The sequence below is a fragment of the Ranitomeya imitator genome, chromosome 6 (assembly GCF_032444005.1).
Source record: "Ranitomeya imitator isolate aRanImi1 chromosome 6, aRanImi1.pri, whole genome shotgun sequence".
Classification (NCBI taxonomy): domain Eukaryota; kingdom Metazoa; phylum Chordata; class Amphibia; order Anura; family Dendrobatidae; genus Ranitomeya; species Ranitomeya imitator.
In genome coordinates, this window is record NC_091287.1 from 326,784,457 (window position 1) to 326,800,506 (window position 16,050).

At 51.5% G+C, this 16,050-nt stretch overlaps 1 protein-coding gene across 2 annotated transcripts in view; it reads left to right on the top strand.

Moving 5' to 3' along the window:
• Positions 1–6,411: 6,411 nt before the first annotated feature.
• Positions 6,412–16,050, top strand: part of KDM1B (lysine demethylase 1B) — a 114,254-nt gene continuing 104,615 nt past the window's right edge. The window contains exons 1-2 of one of the 2 annotated variants that reach the window (XM_069730845.1): positions 6,412–7,103; positions 7,193–7,317. In XM_069730845.1, coding sequence (XP_069586946.1) covers positions 6,996–7,103; positions 7,193–7,317 — 233 coding nt within the window. In that variant the 5' untranslated portion in view covers positions 6,412–6,995. The remainder of the gene's footprint in view (positions 7,104–7,192; positions 7,318–16,050) is intronic. The other variant, XM_069730846.1, reaches the window with a different exon arrangement.

Here is a 16,050-nt window from a genome sequence, read left to right on the forward strand (position 1 = left end):
CCAGTATGATGTCTGCAGCGACGCCGGCTGCCAGTCAGTATGATGTGTGCAGTGACGCCGGCTGTCAGTATGATGTCTGCAGTGATGCCGGCTGTCAGTATGATGTGTGCAGCGACACCGGCTGTCAGTATGATGTGTGCAGTGACGCCGGCTGTCAGTCAGTATGATGTGTGCAGTGATGCCGGCTGTCAGTCAGTATGATGTCTGCAGCGACGCCGGCTGCCAGTCAGTATGATGTGTGCAGTGACGCCGGCTGTCAATCAGTATGATGTGTGCAGTGATGCCGGCTGTCAGCCAGTATGATGTCTGCAGCGACGCCGGCTGCCAGTCAGTATGATGTGTGCAGTGACGCCGGCTGTCAGTATGATGTCTGCAGTAATGCCGGCTGTCAGTATGATGTGTGCAGCGACACCGGCTGTCAGTATGATGTGTGCAGTGACGCCGGCTGTCAGTCAGTATGATGTGTGCAGTGACGCCGGCTGTCAGTCAGTATGATGTGTGCAGTGATGCCGGCTGTCAGTCAGTATGATGTCTGCAGCGACGCCGGCTGTCAGTCAGTATAATGTGTGCAGCGATGCCGGCTGTCAGTCAGCATGATGTGCGCAGTGACGCCGGCTGTCAGTCAGTATGATGTGTGCAGCGACGCCGGCTGTCAGTCAGTATGATGTGTGCAGTGACACCGGCTGTCAGTCAGTATGTGTGCAGCGACGCCGGCTGTCAGTCAGTATGATGTGTGCAGCGACGCCGGCTGTCAGTCAGTATGATGTGTGCAGTGACGCCGGCTGTCAGTCAGTATGTGTGCAGCGACGCCGGCTGTCAGTCAGTATGATGTCTGCAGTTACGCCGGCTGTCAGTCAGTATGATGTGTGCAGTGATGCCGGCTGTCAGTCAGTATGATGTGTGCAGCGACACCGGCTGTCAGTATGATGTGTGCAGCGACACCGGCTGTCAGTCACTATGATGTGTGCAGCGACACCGGCTGTCAGTCAGTATGATGTGTGCAGCGACGCCGGCTGTCAGCCAGTATGATGTGTGCAGTGACGCCGGCTGCCAGTCAGTATGATGTGTGCAGTGACGCCGGCTGTCAGTCAGTATGATGTCTGCAGTGATGCCGGCTGTCAGTATGATGTGTGCAGCGACACCGGCTGTCAGTATGATGTGTGCAGTGACGCCGGCTGTCAGTCAGTATGATGTGTGCAGTGATGCCGGCTGTCAGTCAGTATGATGTGTGCAGCGACGCCGGCTCTCAGCCAGTATGATGTCTGCAGCGACGCCGGCTGCCAGTCAGTATGATGTGTGCAGTGACGCCGGCTGTCAGTATGATGTCTGCAGTGATGCCGGCTGTCAGTATGATGTGTGCAGCGACACCGGCTGTCAGTATGATGTGTGCAGTGACGCCGGCTGTCAGTCAGTATGATGTGTGCAGTGATGCCGGCTGTCAGTCAGTATGATGTCTGCAGCGACGCCGGCTGCCAGTCAGTATGATGTGTGCAGTGACGCCGGCTGTCAATCAGTATGATGTGTGCAGTGATGCCGGCTGTCAGCCAGTATGATGTCTGCAGCGACGCCGGCTGCCAGTCAGTATGATGTGTGCAGTGACGCCGGCTGTCAGTATGATGTCTGCAGTAATGCCGGCTGTCAGTATGATGTGTGCAGCGACACCGGCTGTCAGTATGATGTGTGCAGTGACGCCGGCTGTCAGTCAGTATGATGTGTGCAGTGACGCCGGCTGTCAGTCAGTATGTGTGCAGCGACGCCGGCTGTCAGTCAGTATGATGTCTGCAGTTACGCCGGCTGTCAGTCAGTATGATGTGTGCAGTGATGCCGGCTGTCAGTCAGTATGATGTGTGCAGCGACACCGGCTGTCAGTATGATGTGTGCAGCGACACCGGCTGTCAGTCACTATGATGTGTGCAGCGACACCGGCTGTCAGTCAGTATGATGTGTGCAGCGACGCCGGCTGTCAGCCAGTATGATGTGTGCAGTGACGCCGGCTGCCAGTCAGTATGATGTGTGCAGTGACGCCGGCTGTCAGTCAGTATGATGTCTGCAGTGATGCCGGCTGTCAGTATGATGTGTGCAGCGACACCGGCTGTCAGTATGATGTGTGCAGTGACGCCGGCTGTCAGTCAGTATGATGTGTGCAGTGATGCCGGCTGTCAGTCAGTATGATGTGTGCAGCGACGCCGGCTCTCAGCCAGTATGATGTCTGCAGCGACGCCGGCTGCCAGTCAGTATGATGTGTGCAGTGACGCCGGCTGTCAGTATGATGTCTGCAGTGATGCCGGCTGTCAGTATGATGTGTGCAGCGACACCGGCTGTCAGTATGATGTGTGCAGTGACGCCGGCTGTCAGTCAGTATGATGTGTGCAGTGATGCCGGCTGTCAGTCAGTATGATGTCTGCAGCGACGCCGGCTGCCAGTCAGTATGATGTGTGCAGTGACGCCGGCTGTCAATCAGTATGATGTGTGCAGTGATGCCGGCTGTCAGCCAGTATGATGTCTGCAGCGACGCCGGCTGCCAGTCAGTATGATGTGTGCAGTGACGCCGGCTGTCAGTATGATGTCTGCAGTAATGCCGGCTGTCAGTATGATGTGTGCAGCGACACCGGCTGTCAGTATGATGTGTGCAGTGACGCCGGCTGTCAGTCAGTATGATGTGTGCAGTGACGCCGGCTGTCAGTCAGTATGATGTGTGCAGTGATGCCGGCTGTCAGTCAGTATGATGTCTGCAGCGACGCCGGCTGCCAGTCAGTATGATGTGTGCAGTGACGCCGGCTGCCAGTCAGGATGATGTGTGCAGCGACGCCGGCTCTCAGTCAGTATGATGTGTGCAGCGACGCCGGCTGCCAGTCAGTATGATGTGTGCAGTGACGCCGGCTGCCAGTCAGTATGATGTGTGCAGCGACGCCGGCTCTCAGTCAGTATGATGTGTGCAGCGACACCGGCTGTCAGTATGATGTGTGCAGTGACGCCGGCTGTCAGTCAGTATGATGTGTGCAGTGACGCCGGCTGTCAGTCAGTATGATGTGTGCAGTGATGCCGGCTGTCAGTCAGTATGATGTCTGCAGCGTCGCCGGCTGCCAGTCAGTATGATGTGTGCAGTGACGCCGGCTGCCAGTCAGTATGATGTGTGCAGTGACGCCGGCTGCCAGTCAGTATGATGTGTGCAGCGACGCCGGCTCTCAGTCAGTATGATGTGTGCAGTGACGCCGGCTGTCAGTCAGTATGTGTGCAGCGACGCCGGCTGTCAGTCAGTATGATGTGTGCAGTGACGCCGGCTGTCAGTCAGCATGATGTGTGCAGCGACGTCGGCTGTCAGTCAGTATGATGTGTGCAGCGACGCCGGCTGTCAGTCAGTATGATGTGTGCAGTGACACCGGCTGTCAGTCAGTATGTTGTGTGCAGTGCCGCCGGCTGTCAGTCAGTACGATGTGTGCAGCGATGCCGGCTGTCAGTCAGCATGATGTGTGCAGTGACGCCGGCTGTCAGTCAGTATGTGTGCAGTGACGCCCGCTGTCAGTCAGTATGATGTGTGCAGCGACGCCGGCTGTCAGTCAGTATGATGTGTGCAGTGCCGCCGGCTTTTAGTCAGTATGATGTGTGCAGCGACGCCGGCTGTCAGTCAGTATGATGTGTGCAGTGACGCCGGCTGTCAGTCAGTATGATGTGTGCAGCGACGCCGGCTGTCAGTCAGTATGATGTGCGCAGTGACGCCGGCTGTCAGTCAGTATGATGTGTGCAGGGATGCAGGCTGTCAGTCAGTATGATGTGTGCAGCGACGCCAGCTGTCAGTCAGTATGATGTGTGCAGCGGCGCCGGCTGTCGGTCAGTATGATGTGTGCAGCGACGCCGGCTGTCAGTCAGTATTATGTGTGCAGTGACGGCGGCTGTCAGTCAGTATGATGTGTGCAGCGATGCCGGCTGTCAGTCGGTATGATGTCTGCAGTGACGCCGGCTGTCAGTCAGTATGATGTGTGCAGTGACGCCGGCTGTCAGTCAGTATGATGTGTTCAGCGACGCCGGCTGTCAGTCAGTATGATGTGTGCAGCGATGCAGGCTGTCAGTCAGTATGATGTGTGCAGCGACGCCAGCTGTCAGTCAGTATGATGTGTGCAGCGGCGCCGGCTGTCAGTCAGTATGATGTGTGCAGTGATGCCGGCTGTCAGTATGATGTGTGCAGCGATGCCGGCTGTCAGTCAGCATGATGTGCGCAGTGACGCCGGCTGTCAGTCAGTATGATGTGTGCAGCGACGCCGGCTGTCAGTCAGTATGATGTGTGCAGTGACACCGGCTGTCAGTCAGTATGTGTGCAGCGACGCCGGCTGTCAGTCAGTATGATGTGTGCAGCGACGCCGGCTGTCAGTCAGTATGATGTGTGCAGTGACGCCGGCTGTCAGTCAGTATGTGTGCAGCGACGCCGGCTGTCAGTCAGTATGATGTCTGCAGTTACGCCGGCTGTCAGTCAGTATGATGTGTGCAGTGATGCCGGCTGTCAGTCAGTATGATGTGTGCAGCGACACCGGCTGTCAGTATGATGTGTGCAGCGACACCGGCTGTCAGTCACTATGATGTGTGCAGCGACACCGGCTGTCAGTCAGTATGATGTGTGCAGCGACGCCGGCTGTCAGCCAGTATGATGTGTGCAGTGACGCCGGCTGCCAGTCAGTATGATGTGTGCAGTGACGCCGGCTGTCAGTCAGTATGATGTCTGCAGTGATGCCGGCTGTCAGTATGATGTGTGCAGCGACACCGGCTGTCAGTATGATGTGTGCAGTGACGCCGGCTGTCAGTCAGTATGATGTGTGCAGTGATGCCGGCTGTCAGTCAGTATGATGTGTGCAGCGACGCCGGCTCTCAGCCAGTATGATGTCTGCAGCGACGCCGGCTGCCAGTCAGTATGATGTGTGCAGTGACGCCGGCTGTCAGTATGATGTCTGCAGTGATGCCGGCTGTCAGTATGATGTGTGCAGCGACACCGGCTGTCAGTATGATGTGTGCAGTGACGCCGGCTGTCAGTCAGTATGATGTGTGCAGTGATGCCGGCTGTCAGTCAGTATGATGTCTGCAGCGACGCCGGCTGCCAGTCAGTATGATGTGTGCAGTGACGCCGGCTGTCAGTCAGTATGATGTGTGCAGTGATGCCGGCTGTCAGCCAGTATGATGTCTGCAGCGACGCCGGCTGCCAGTCAGTATGATGTGTGCAGTGACGCCGGCTGTCAGTATGATGTCTGCAGTAATGCCGGCTGTCAGTATGATGTGTGCAGCGACGCCGGCTGCCAGTCAGTATGATGTGTGCAGTGACGCCGGCTGTCAGTATGATGTCTGCAGTAATGCCGGCTGTCAGTATGATGTGTGCAGCGACACCGGCTGTCAGTATGATGTGTGCAGTGACGCCGGCTGTCAGTCAGTATGATGTGTGCAGTGACGCCGGCTGTCAGTCAGTATGATGTGTGCAGTGATGCCGGCTGCCAGTCAGTATGATGTGTGCAGCGACGCCGGCTCTCAGTCAGTATGATGTGTGCAGCGACACCGGCTGTCAGTATGATGTGTGCAGTGACGCCGGCTGTCAGTCAGTATGATGTGTGCAGTGACGCCGGCTGTTAGTCAGTATGATGTGTGCAGTGATGCCGGCTGTCAGTCAGTATGATGTCTGCAGCGTCGCCGGCTGCCAGTCAGTATGATGTGTGCAGTGACGCCGGCTGCCAGTCAGTATGATGTGTGCAGTGACGCTGGCTGCCAGTCAGTATGATGTGTGCAGCGACGCCGGCTCTCAGTCAGTATGATGTGTGCAGCGACACCGGCTGTCAGTATGATGTGTGCAGTGACGCCGGCTGTCAGTCAGTATGATGTGTGCAGTGACGCCGGCTGTTAGTCAGTATGATGTGTGCAGTGATGCCGGCTGTCAGTCAGTATGATGTCTGCAGCGTCGCCGGCTGCCAGTCAGTATGATGTGTGCAGTGACGTCGGCTGCCAGTCAGTATGATGTGTGCAGTGACGCTGGCTGCCAGTCAGTATGATGTGTGCAGTGACGCTGGCTGCCAGTCAGTATGATGTGTGCAGCGACGCCGGCTCTCAGTCAGTATGATGTGTGCAGCGACGCCGGCTGTTGCAGTATGATGTCTGCAGCGACGCCGGCTGCCAGTCAGTATGATGTGTGCAGTGACGCCGGCTGTCAGTATGATGTGTGCAGCGACACCGGCTGTCAGTATGATGTGTGCAGTGACGCCCTGTCAGCAGGTCAGTGTGGGAGAGAAGATGCTGGTCTGGTGAGGAGAGGTGAGATGAAGCAGGGGATGGAAGGCAGAGACCGCTAAGATCGTCACATGACAGGCAGACAGTGTCAGTTCTTGGCCTTAGACTCACATTACAAGTCCTGGATGAGCCCTGGAAGGACGCATGCGCCATCTCACACTTTCAGCTAGTATTCTTAGAGGAAGTGCTATAATGTCCGGCAGCTCAGAGGTTAGCACTGTATTACTGAATGGGGCTCCCTCCCTGCTGTGCTACTACTGAGGGCGGCTGGACAATGCGCTCTGGAACAGAACACTTGAGCCTCTCTGGAGAGCACCACGAGGGCCCGTCTGCTCGGCGGCAGGAACCGGCGCTATCACCTCACACTGGAGCCTCCTCAGTACAGGAGGGGACGCGGCCACAGGCCGAGCACCACGCAGCGTCCAACTGCAGACGTGCCACGTCATGACGTCAACCTGGCCCAGAGACGGCCGGGGAGGCTGCTGCTCGCAGTGTCTGGTGTTTGCTTTCGCCGCTCTAGAATTAGGCAAAATCTTGCAGAAAGGGTTAAGTAGCATCCCTGTGATTAGTGTTGTGTCACGTGTGCAGTAGTGACAGTCATGACATCCAGCCAATCACAGTACTGAGCGGAAGTCCCGACGTGTGAGCCGTTGCCTGCCCTGCACACACGTGACTTGCCTGCATACACGTGACCCGCTGCCTGCTCTGCACACACGTGACCCGCTGTGTTATCCCCAGCTATGTCTACTGCTAAGGGCAAAGGAAAGAAGAAGAGCGGCGGCGGCGGCGTGCAGTCGGAGCCCTCGCCCTCACCGGACGGCCTGCCTGTGCGCTCTTCAGGACGGCAGGTGACCGCTCTGCGCTCCTTGTCGCGCCTTTGTGATAAAGCCGCTTGTGCCTTTGTTCTATAAGCTGTTTTTCCTTCTGGTTCTGTCAGGCGAGGAGAAAGGCGAGTGAGGCCATAGAGGATGAGGAGGATTACCTGGAGAAGAAGTACAGGAAGTGTGAGAAGGCCGGCTGTACGGCTACGTGCCCAGTGTGCTTTGCCAGCGCTGCGGAGAGGTAGGCATTACTGTCTGTAGGTCGCCGGCTGTTGTAACCTGACATGGCAGGAGATCATCTCCAGAATGGGGGCAACATCCAGGAGGGATCTCCAGTACCAATGCCCTTAACCCTCCGTCAGGGGCAACTGATCTGACAGGCGCAGCTCACTTAGTTTCATTTCTCTATTTTCAGTGGTTTGTCTGGGAAACACCATACTTTTCTGGTTATTAAACATTTTTTCCCCCTGATTATGTGTATTCTCATTTATTACATTCCTATTAAGGTAACTGATCACTTTTAGAGCATTGAAATTAAAAAAAAGTTAAATATAGCTAATTTTCTAGCCTGTTATGAAACATATTGCCCCTGACGGAGGGTTAATGTGCCCAGACATCAGCGGGTTACAGAAAAGCTGCAGATGGCAGCCAGAGACCGCAGTGTCAGGATCCGCCGGGCACCGTCCTACACCAGTGGGGTCACGCTGGGGCCGGATTCACACATTCAGGACTTCACGCAGAGTCTCAATGAAACCTGCAGCATAGCGGAGTCAGTGCGGCGGACACGGAGCAGCGGGAGTCACACTGCCAGAATAGGAGGTCTGAGCATGTGCCGAAGGAGGATCTGCGGTGACCTGGGACGAGCCTGACGGTCCATGGTGTAGGGGTCTCCTCGCTCCCTACTGAACCGCCCTCACATTCTAGCACAGGTTCTGTCACAGTCACCACATGGCAGCCATATTGGTGTGCTGCACTGAGTGCCACCATAGCAAAGTGAGTGTTAGTTCCTAATTAGCATACCTCCCAACTTTTGAGGAAGGGAAAGAGGGACAAAGTTAGCGGCGCACTGCGCGCGCCGTGGCAAATTTTAGCCACACCTCTGACAACACCCATTTCACAACTAGTCACGCCCCAACCACACCCATTTTGCACTTCTGATCACAGTGTTTCATAAACAATAATTATAAACAAAAAAATATAGCCACACAGTGCTCCATACTGTATAATGGCCCCACATGATGCTCCATACTGTATAATGGCCCCACATGATGCTCCATACTGTATAATGGTCCCACATGTTGCTCCACACTGTATAATGGCCCCAAATGATGCTGCGTACAGTGTACTGGCCCCACGTGATGCTCCATACTGTATAATCGCCCCACGTGATGCTCCATACAGTATAATGGACCTTACGTAGTAGAGAAGAAGAAAATATGCAGCACTCACCCCAAATTTGCTGTGAAGATTGTGGTCTTTATTGGAGAAAAAATATAAATTACATCCGTCAGGATCCGTCGAAGCACCTGTGTGTGCGAAACGGCCATCGCCCGAGCTCCTATACCGTTCCCTCGTACATACCTGATGTCCTGACGGATGTAATTTATATTTTTTCTCCAATAAAGACCACAATCTTCACAGCCAATTTGGGGTGAGTGCCGCATATTTTCTTCTTCTCTACTACGTATGGATTGCTTGTTGGATATTTGTGCAGAGCACCGGTTCCCTCGGTGATTGTGGCGCCTGAATACACAGCTGTCCGTCCATAAGTCCAGTGTTTTGGATGCGCTCCACCCTAGTGCCGTTCTACTTCATATTTGTATAGTATAATGGACCTACATGATGCTGCATACTGTATAATGGCGACAAATGATGCTGCGTACAGTGTACTGGCCTCACGTGATGCTCCATACAGTATAATAGGCCCACATGATGCTGCATACTGTATAATGGCCACACATGATTCTCCATACTGTATAATGGCCCCAAATGATGCTGTGTACAGTGTACTGGCTCCAAGTGATGCTCCATACTGTATAATGGCCACACATGACGCTCCATACTGTATAATGGCCCCAAATGATGCTGCGTACAGTGTACTGGCCCCACGTGATGCTCCATACAGTATAATGGGCTCACATGATGCTCCATACTGTATAATGGTCACACATGATGCTCCATACTGTATAATGGCCCCAAATGATGCTGCGTATACAGTGTACTGGACCCACGTGATGCTACATACAGTATAATGGGCCCACATGATGCTCCATACTGTATAATGGCCACACATGATGCTCCATACTGTATAATGGCTCCACATGATGCTCCATACTGTATATTGGCCACACAGTGCTCCATACTGTATATTGACCACACAGTGCTCCATACTGTATAATGGCCACACAGTGCTCCATGCTGTATAATGGCCACACATGATGTTCCATACTGTATAATGGCCACATGATGCTCCATACTGTATCATGGCTACACATGATGCTCCATACTGTATAATGGCCACATTATGCTCCGTACTCTATAATAGCCCCACATGATGCTCCGTACTGTATAATGGCCACACATGATGCTGCGTACTGTATAATGGCCACACATGATGCGCCATACTGTTTAATGGCCACATGATGCTCCTTACTGTATAATGACCACACATGATGCTCCTTACTGTATAATGGCCACACATGATGCGCCATACTGTATAATGGCCACACATGATGCTCCTTACTGTATAATGGCCACACATGATGCTGCATACTGTATAATGGCCACACATGATGCGCCATACTGTATAATGGCCACATGATGCTCCTTACTGTATAATGGCCACACATGATGCTCCTTACTGTATAATGGCCACACATGATGCTCCTTACTGTATAATGGCTCCACATGATGCTCCATACTGTATAATGGCCACACAGTGCCCCATACTGTATTAATGGCCACATTATGCTCCATACTGTATAATGGCCCCACATGATGCTGCGTACATTATACTTGCCCCACGTGATGGTCCATACAGTATAATGGCCCCACACAATGCTGGGTGCAGTATAATGGCCACACATGGTTACCCCACCCCCATCATTGCCTTCTCCATCACTACACACACACACCTTTCACCGCGCACCCTCGCAGCAGCCGGCAGCTTCCACTCCCACGGCGCTAAATGGTGTCATCCAGCTGCGCCGCTGACTGCACACGTCGCTGCAGCTGTGATACGCCATTGATAAAGACCTCTCCGTGTCTCCTGTGCCAGTCAGTGTCAGAGCGAGGAGCAATATCTCCGACACAGCCAGCGTCCGCTTCGTAAACCTCGTACAGATATGACTCCGCTCCATACACCTTACACATGCGGCTCCGCTCCGTACACCTCGTACACACGCGGCTCCGCTCTGTACACCTCATACACACGCGGCTCCTCCCCGTACACCTCTTACACACACGGCTCTGCTCCGTACACCTCTTACACACACGGCTCCGCTCCGTACACCTCGTACACACACGGCTCCGCTCCGTACACCTCATACACACACGGCTCCTCTCCATACATCTCGTACACACACGGCTCCACTCCGTACACCTTGCACATGCTGCTCCGCTCCGTACACCTTGTACACACACGGCTCCGCTCCGTACACCTTGTACACACACGGCTCCACTCCGTACACCTCATACACACACGGCTCCTCTCCATACATCTCGTACACACACGGCTCCACTCCGTACACCTCGTACACACACGGCTCCTCTCCATACACCTTGCACATGCTGCTCCGCTCCGTACACCTTGTACACACACGGCTCCACTCCGTACACCTCATACACGGCTCCTCTCCATACATCTCGTACATACACGACACCACTCCGTACACCTCGTACATACACGGCTCCTCTCCATACACATTTAACACGCTGCTCCGCTCCATATACCTTGTACACACATGGCTCTGCTCCGCACACCTCGTACACACGTGGCTCCACTCTGTACACCTCGTACACACACGACTCCACTCCCTACACCTTTCACACTCTGCTCCGATCCGCACACGTCTTACACACATAGCTCCGCTCCGTACACATCTTACACACACCACTCCACTCCGTACACCTTTCACATGCTGCTCCAATCCGTAGACCTCGTACACACACGGCTGCGCTCCGTACACCTCATGCCCACGGCTCCGTACACCTCTTACACACATGGCTCCGCTCCGTACACACCTTACACACACGACTCCGCTCCATACACCTTTCACACGCTGCTCCGCTCCGTACACCTCATAGACATGCGGTTGTGCTCCGTACACCTCGTACACACGGCTCCGTCCACCTCTTACACACACGACTCCGCTCCATACACCTTTCACATGCAGCTCCGATCCATACACCTCGTACACACATGGCTCTGCTACATCCACACTGTAAACGCCTCCTGACCTCACACTTACCCTCGTCCGGCGCCATGACAACCAGCAGAGTCCTGTACACGGAGGTCCTCCCGATCATGTGACCCGCCCTGACTCCTCCCATCCTGTGACCTCATCACAGGTCCTGTGTGCACAGAGCAGCCAATATGTTGTGTGCTGCTCTGCGGGTGCAGGGACTCAGGGAGCTGACCGGGTGATATTACACACCTCCCAACCAGTGCGGGACAACTAATGTCCCGCCCGGGATCGCAGGGCTGACTGTCAAAATTGGGACAGTCCCGCTGGATCCGGGACGGTTGGGAGGTATGAATTAGTAATATAGGAAGTTCCTCATAATAGCATTATTTTTATTCCTTTGCGAGCCCCTGTAGGCAGCGTGCAGCAGTGTGCCCACCGTGAGTTTTTGATGCTGTGCATTTTTGCTGTGTGAAAGAGCGCAGCATCGTACCGTCCCTGCAAATTGGATGGGATATCTAGAAATTTCCTGCCCACTGAGCCTCTTTTCTACTCAGAGTAAGCTGACCTGTGCTGCCTGTTCCCAGTCCGCAACCTGTCAATTTATCTTGTGGGTACGTTGAGTTTTATGTGCGGATTTTCCCCATAGAATTGGATTTACCTCAGGTAAAAACGCACTTTCATTTTTAGTCTGCAACAGAAATGCATGTAGTACAGTCATGTGCATATCAGTAAAGTAATGGTCAAATACCAGGAAATATCAAAAGCAAAGCTGCTTTAGTTAACCCGTTGGTGATTGAGCCCATTTTAACCTCACTGACCAGTCCAATTTTTACAATTCTGACCAGTGTCCCTTTATGTGGTAATAACTCTGGAACACTTTGACATATCCCACTGATTCTGAGACTGTTTTCTCGTGACATTTTGTACTTCATGTGGGAACCCCGATATTTCCTGTGACAGATGACGTACCTTAGTGGGGGCTGGTTTGGTGCTGGATAAACTAGGGTTTTTATTGGTAATATTTTGGGGTACATAACTTTTTTTTTTTATCGCTTCTAGTATAAGGCTCGGATCACAGTCTTGTGTTCTATGCTGAGCCCTTATGTCAAGGTTTCCTGTAAATCCAAGAAAAATGCAATTCAGACTAACCCCCAAAGAAGTCAGTCACCATAATGAGGCATATGGAGACATGTTGGCGTTCCGGTGGTATCCATCCTTTTAGGCATTTACAGATATTTGGTCACCCACACTTGTGTGTTAAAAAAATAAACGCCTAAAATGATTGGACACCACCAGAACCACTCCAAAGTAACTCCATCTGCCTCAGAATTAGAGATGAGTGAATTTGTTCGGATTCCTTCTTATTCGGCAAGCTGTAGCGCTTGCTGAATAAGCTGCAGAGGGGAACCCGGCTTCCTGGATCGCACCTGCATATCAGCTGATCGGCGCCTCAGCTGCATGTGTCGCGGCTGTGTGACAGTCACAACACATGCATGGAGAGCCTGTTTGTTGGGTTCTCCATGCATGTATCGTGACTGTCACACAGCCGCAACACATGGGTCCGAGGTGCTGATCAGCTGGCGTGATCCAGGAAGCCGGGTTCCCTCTGCAGCTTATTCGGCAAGCGCTATAGCTTGCCGAATAAGAGGGAACCTGAGAAATTAGCTCATCTCAGAAGTGAGTAGTTCCATCTGGGCTTTGTTTGAATCGTGGTTTTGGGGATTTATACAGAAACCCTGATGTAAGTGCTCAGTGGAGAGCACAGGATATATGTGATCAAAGCCTTGTTCTATGTTTTTTTGTGGGGGGGAGTGGGGGGTTGGAATGAACATTTACACACACGTGGTCAAAATTGTTGGTACCCCTTGTTTAATAACAGAAAACCCCACAATGGTCACAGAAATAACTTGAATCTTACAAAAGTAATAATAAATAAATAAAAATCTATGAAAATGAACAAATGAAAGTCAGACGTTGCTTTTCAACCATGCTTCCACAGAATTAAAAAAGGAAATAAATAAAACTCATGAAATAGGCCTGGACAGAAATTATGATACCCTTAACTTAGCAGCACGGTGGCTCAGTGGATAGCACTGCAGCCTTGCAGCGCTGGGGTCCTGGGTTCGAATCCCACCCAGGACAACATCTGCAAAGACCACAGTCCAGAAATATTGCAATCGCACAGCCGTTATACGTCAGACCCTCTATGGGGTATAAGCACACCGTATAAGCCTTTAGTCTCAATAGAAAAAAAGTTATCGCTATGTAAGCTCCACCTGGGTGCTGCTCCACAGAGAAAAACAGTTTGCATAAATGTATCCAAAACAAGAAAAAGTAACAGCGCACTCACCGGTGTTGAGCAAAAAGCGATTTATTCATATGAAGTCATGCGGTGCAGGGAGGGTAGTGAAACACATACGGATGACAGCTGTTTCGTGCTGCAAGCACTTCAACAGATCCAGTCAGTCTGGATCTGTTGAAGTGCTTGCAGCACGAAACAGCTGTCATCCGTATGTGTTTCACTACCCTCCCTGCACCGCATGACTTCATGTGAATAAATCGCTTTTTGCTCAACACCGGTGAGTGCGCTGTTACTTTTTCTGGTTTTGGAAACATCTGCAAAGAGTTTGTATGTTCTCTCCGTGTTTGCGTGGGTTTCCTCCGGGCACTCCGGTTTCCTCCCACATTCCAAAGACATACTGATAGGGAATCTAGATTGTGAGCCCCATCGGGGACAGTGATGATAATGTGTGCAAAACTGTAAAGCGCTGCGGAATATGTTAGCGCTATATAAAAATAAAGATTATTATTATTATATATAGTTGCACAACCTTTTGAGGCAATCAAACAATTTCTGTAACGATCATTGAAACTTCAACACCTCTCGACAGGTATTTTGGCCCACTCCTCAAGAGCAAACTGCTCCAGTTGTCTCGTGTTTGAAGGTTGCCTTTTCCAGGCGGCATGTTTCAGCTCTTTCCAAAGATGCGCAACAGGATTTAGGTCAAAGCTTATAGAAGGCCACTTCAGAATAGTCCAATGTTTTCCAATGTTTTCCTCGTAGCCATTCTTGAGTGTTTTTAGCTGTGTGTTTTGGGTCATTATACTGTTGCAAGACAAATGACCAGTGACTGAGACCAAGCTTTCTGACACTGGGCAGCTCATTTCTCTCTAGAATCCCCTGATTGTCTTGAGATTTCATTGTACCCTGCACAGATTCTAGACGCCCTGTGCCAGATGCAGCATGGCAGCCTCAGAACATAACAGAGCCTCCTCCATGTTTCACAGTAGGGACAGTGTTCTTTTCTTGATATGCTTCATTTTTCCATTTGTGAACATAGAGCTGATGTACCTTGCCTAAAAGTTCAATTTGTGTCTCATCTGTCCATAGTTAAATAAATAGGGCAGCACACTGCAGCGCCAAAACATGCAAACTTGAAAAAACGAAATTTGAACTGCATTACTGCACTAGAAATATGAAAAATGAGAGCTTTTAGCGCACAAAAATGGCCAATTTTATGTGTACCTCGTAGCCACGTTAAGGCATCTCTCTTATACGAGGTCCTACGTTTGACCTACGTTTGCATGTTTTGGCGCTGCAGTGTGCTGCCCTATTTATTTAACTATATACGAGTTGGCGACTCTGGGTTCAGCACCTGTTCACACTCAGTCAATGTTTGGATGTGCAGGTCAGGTTTTTGAAATGTATTCTCTAGCCTTCTGATCGTGCACTCCCCGCCTCCTAGCTTCAGGTGTTTTAATTATAGTAGGTCCAATACCCCTCCACATAGAGAGAGAATTTGAGTCCAAGAAGAGGTTTTTACATGTACCCATTCAGATGGAGACGTTTATTCTCAGTGAGGTAGGACCTCGTATAAGAGAGATGCCTTAACGTGGCTACGAGGTACACATAAAATTGGCCATTTTTGTGCGCTAAAAGCTCTCATTTTTCATATTTCTAGTGCAGTAATGCAGTTCAAATTTCGTTTTTTCAAGTTTGCATGTTTTGGCGCTGCAGTGTGCTGCCCTATTTATTTAACTATATACGAGTTGGCGACTCTGGGTTCAGCACCTGTTCACACTCAGTCAATGTTTGGATGTGCAGGTCAGGTTTTTGAAATGTCATCTGTCCATAGGACACTCTTCCAGAAGCTTTGTGGCTTGTCAACATGTAGTTTGGCAAATTCCAGTCTGGCTTTTTTTTTTACAATTCTCTCTTTTTTTTTTTTTTTTCCTCAACAATGGTCATCTCCCATGAAGTCCACTTTGGCTCATACAACGACGTATGGTGCGATCTGACACTGACGTCCCTTGAGCTTGAAGTTCACCCTTAATCTGTTTAGAAGTTATTCTGGGCTCTTTTGTGACCATTTGTATTATCCGTCTCTTTGGTTTGTCATCAATTTTCCTCCTGCGGCCACGTCCAGGGAGGTTGGCTGCAGTCCCATGGCTCTTAAATTTCTGAATAATACGTGCAACTGTAACATAGTAACATAGTTAGTAAGGCCAAAAAAAGACATTTGTCCATTCAGTTCAGCCTATATTCCATCATAATAAATCCCCAGATC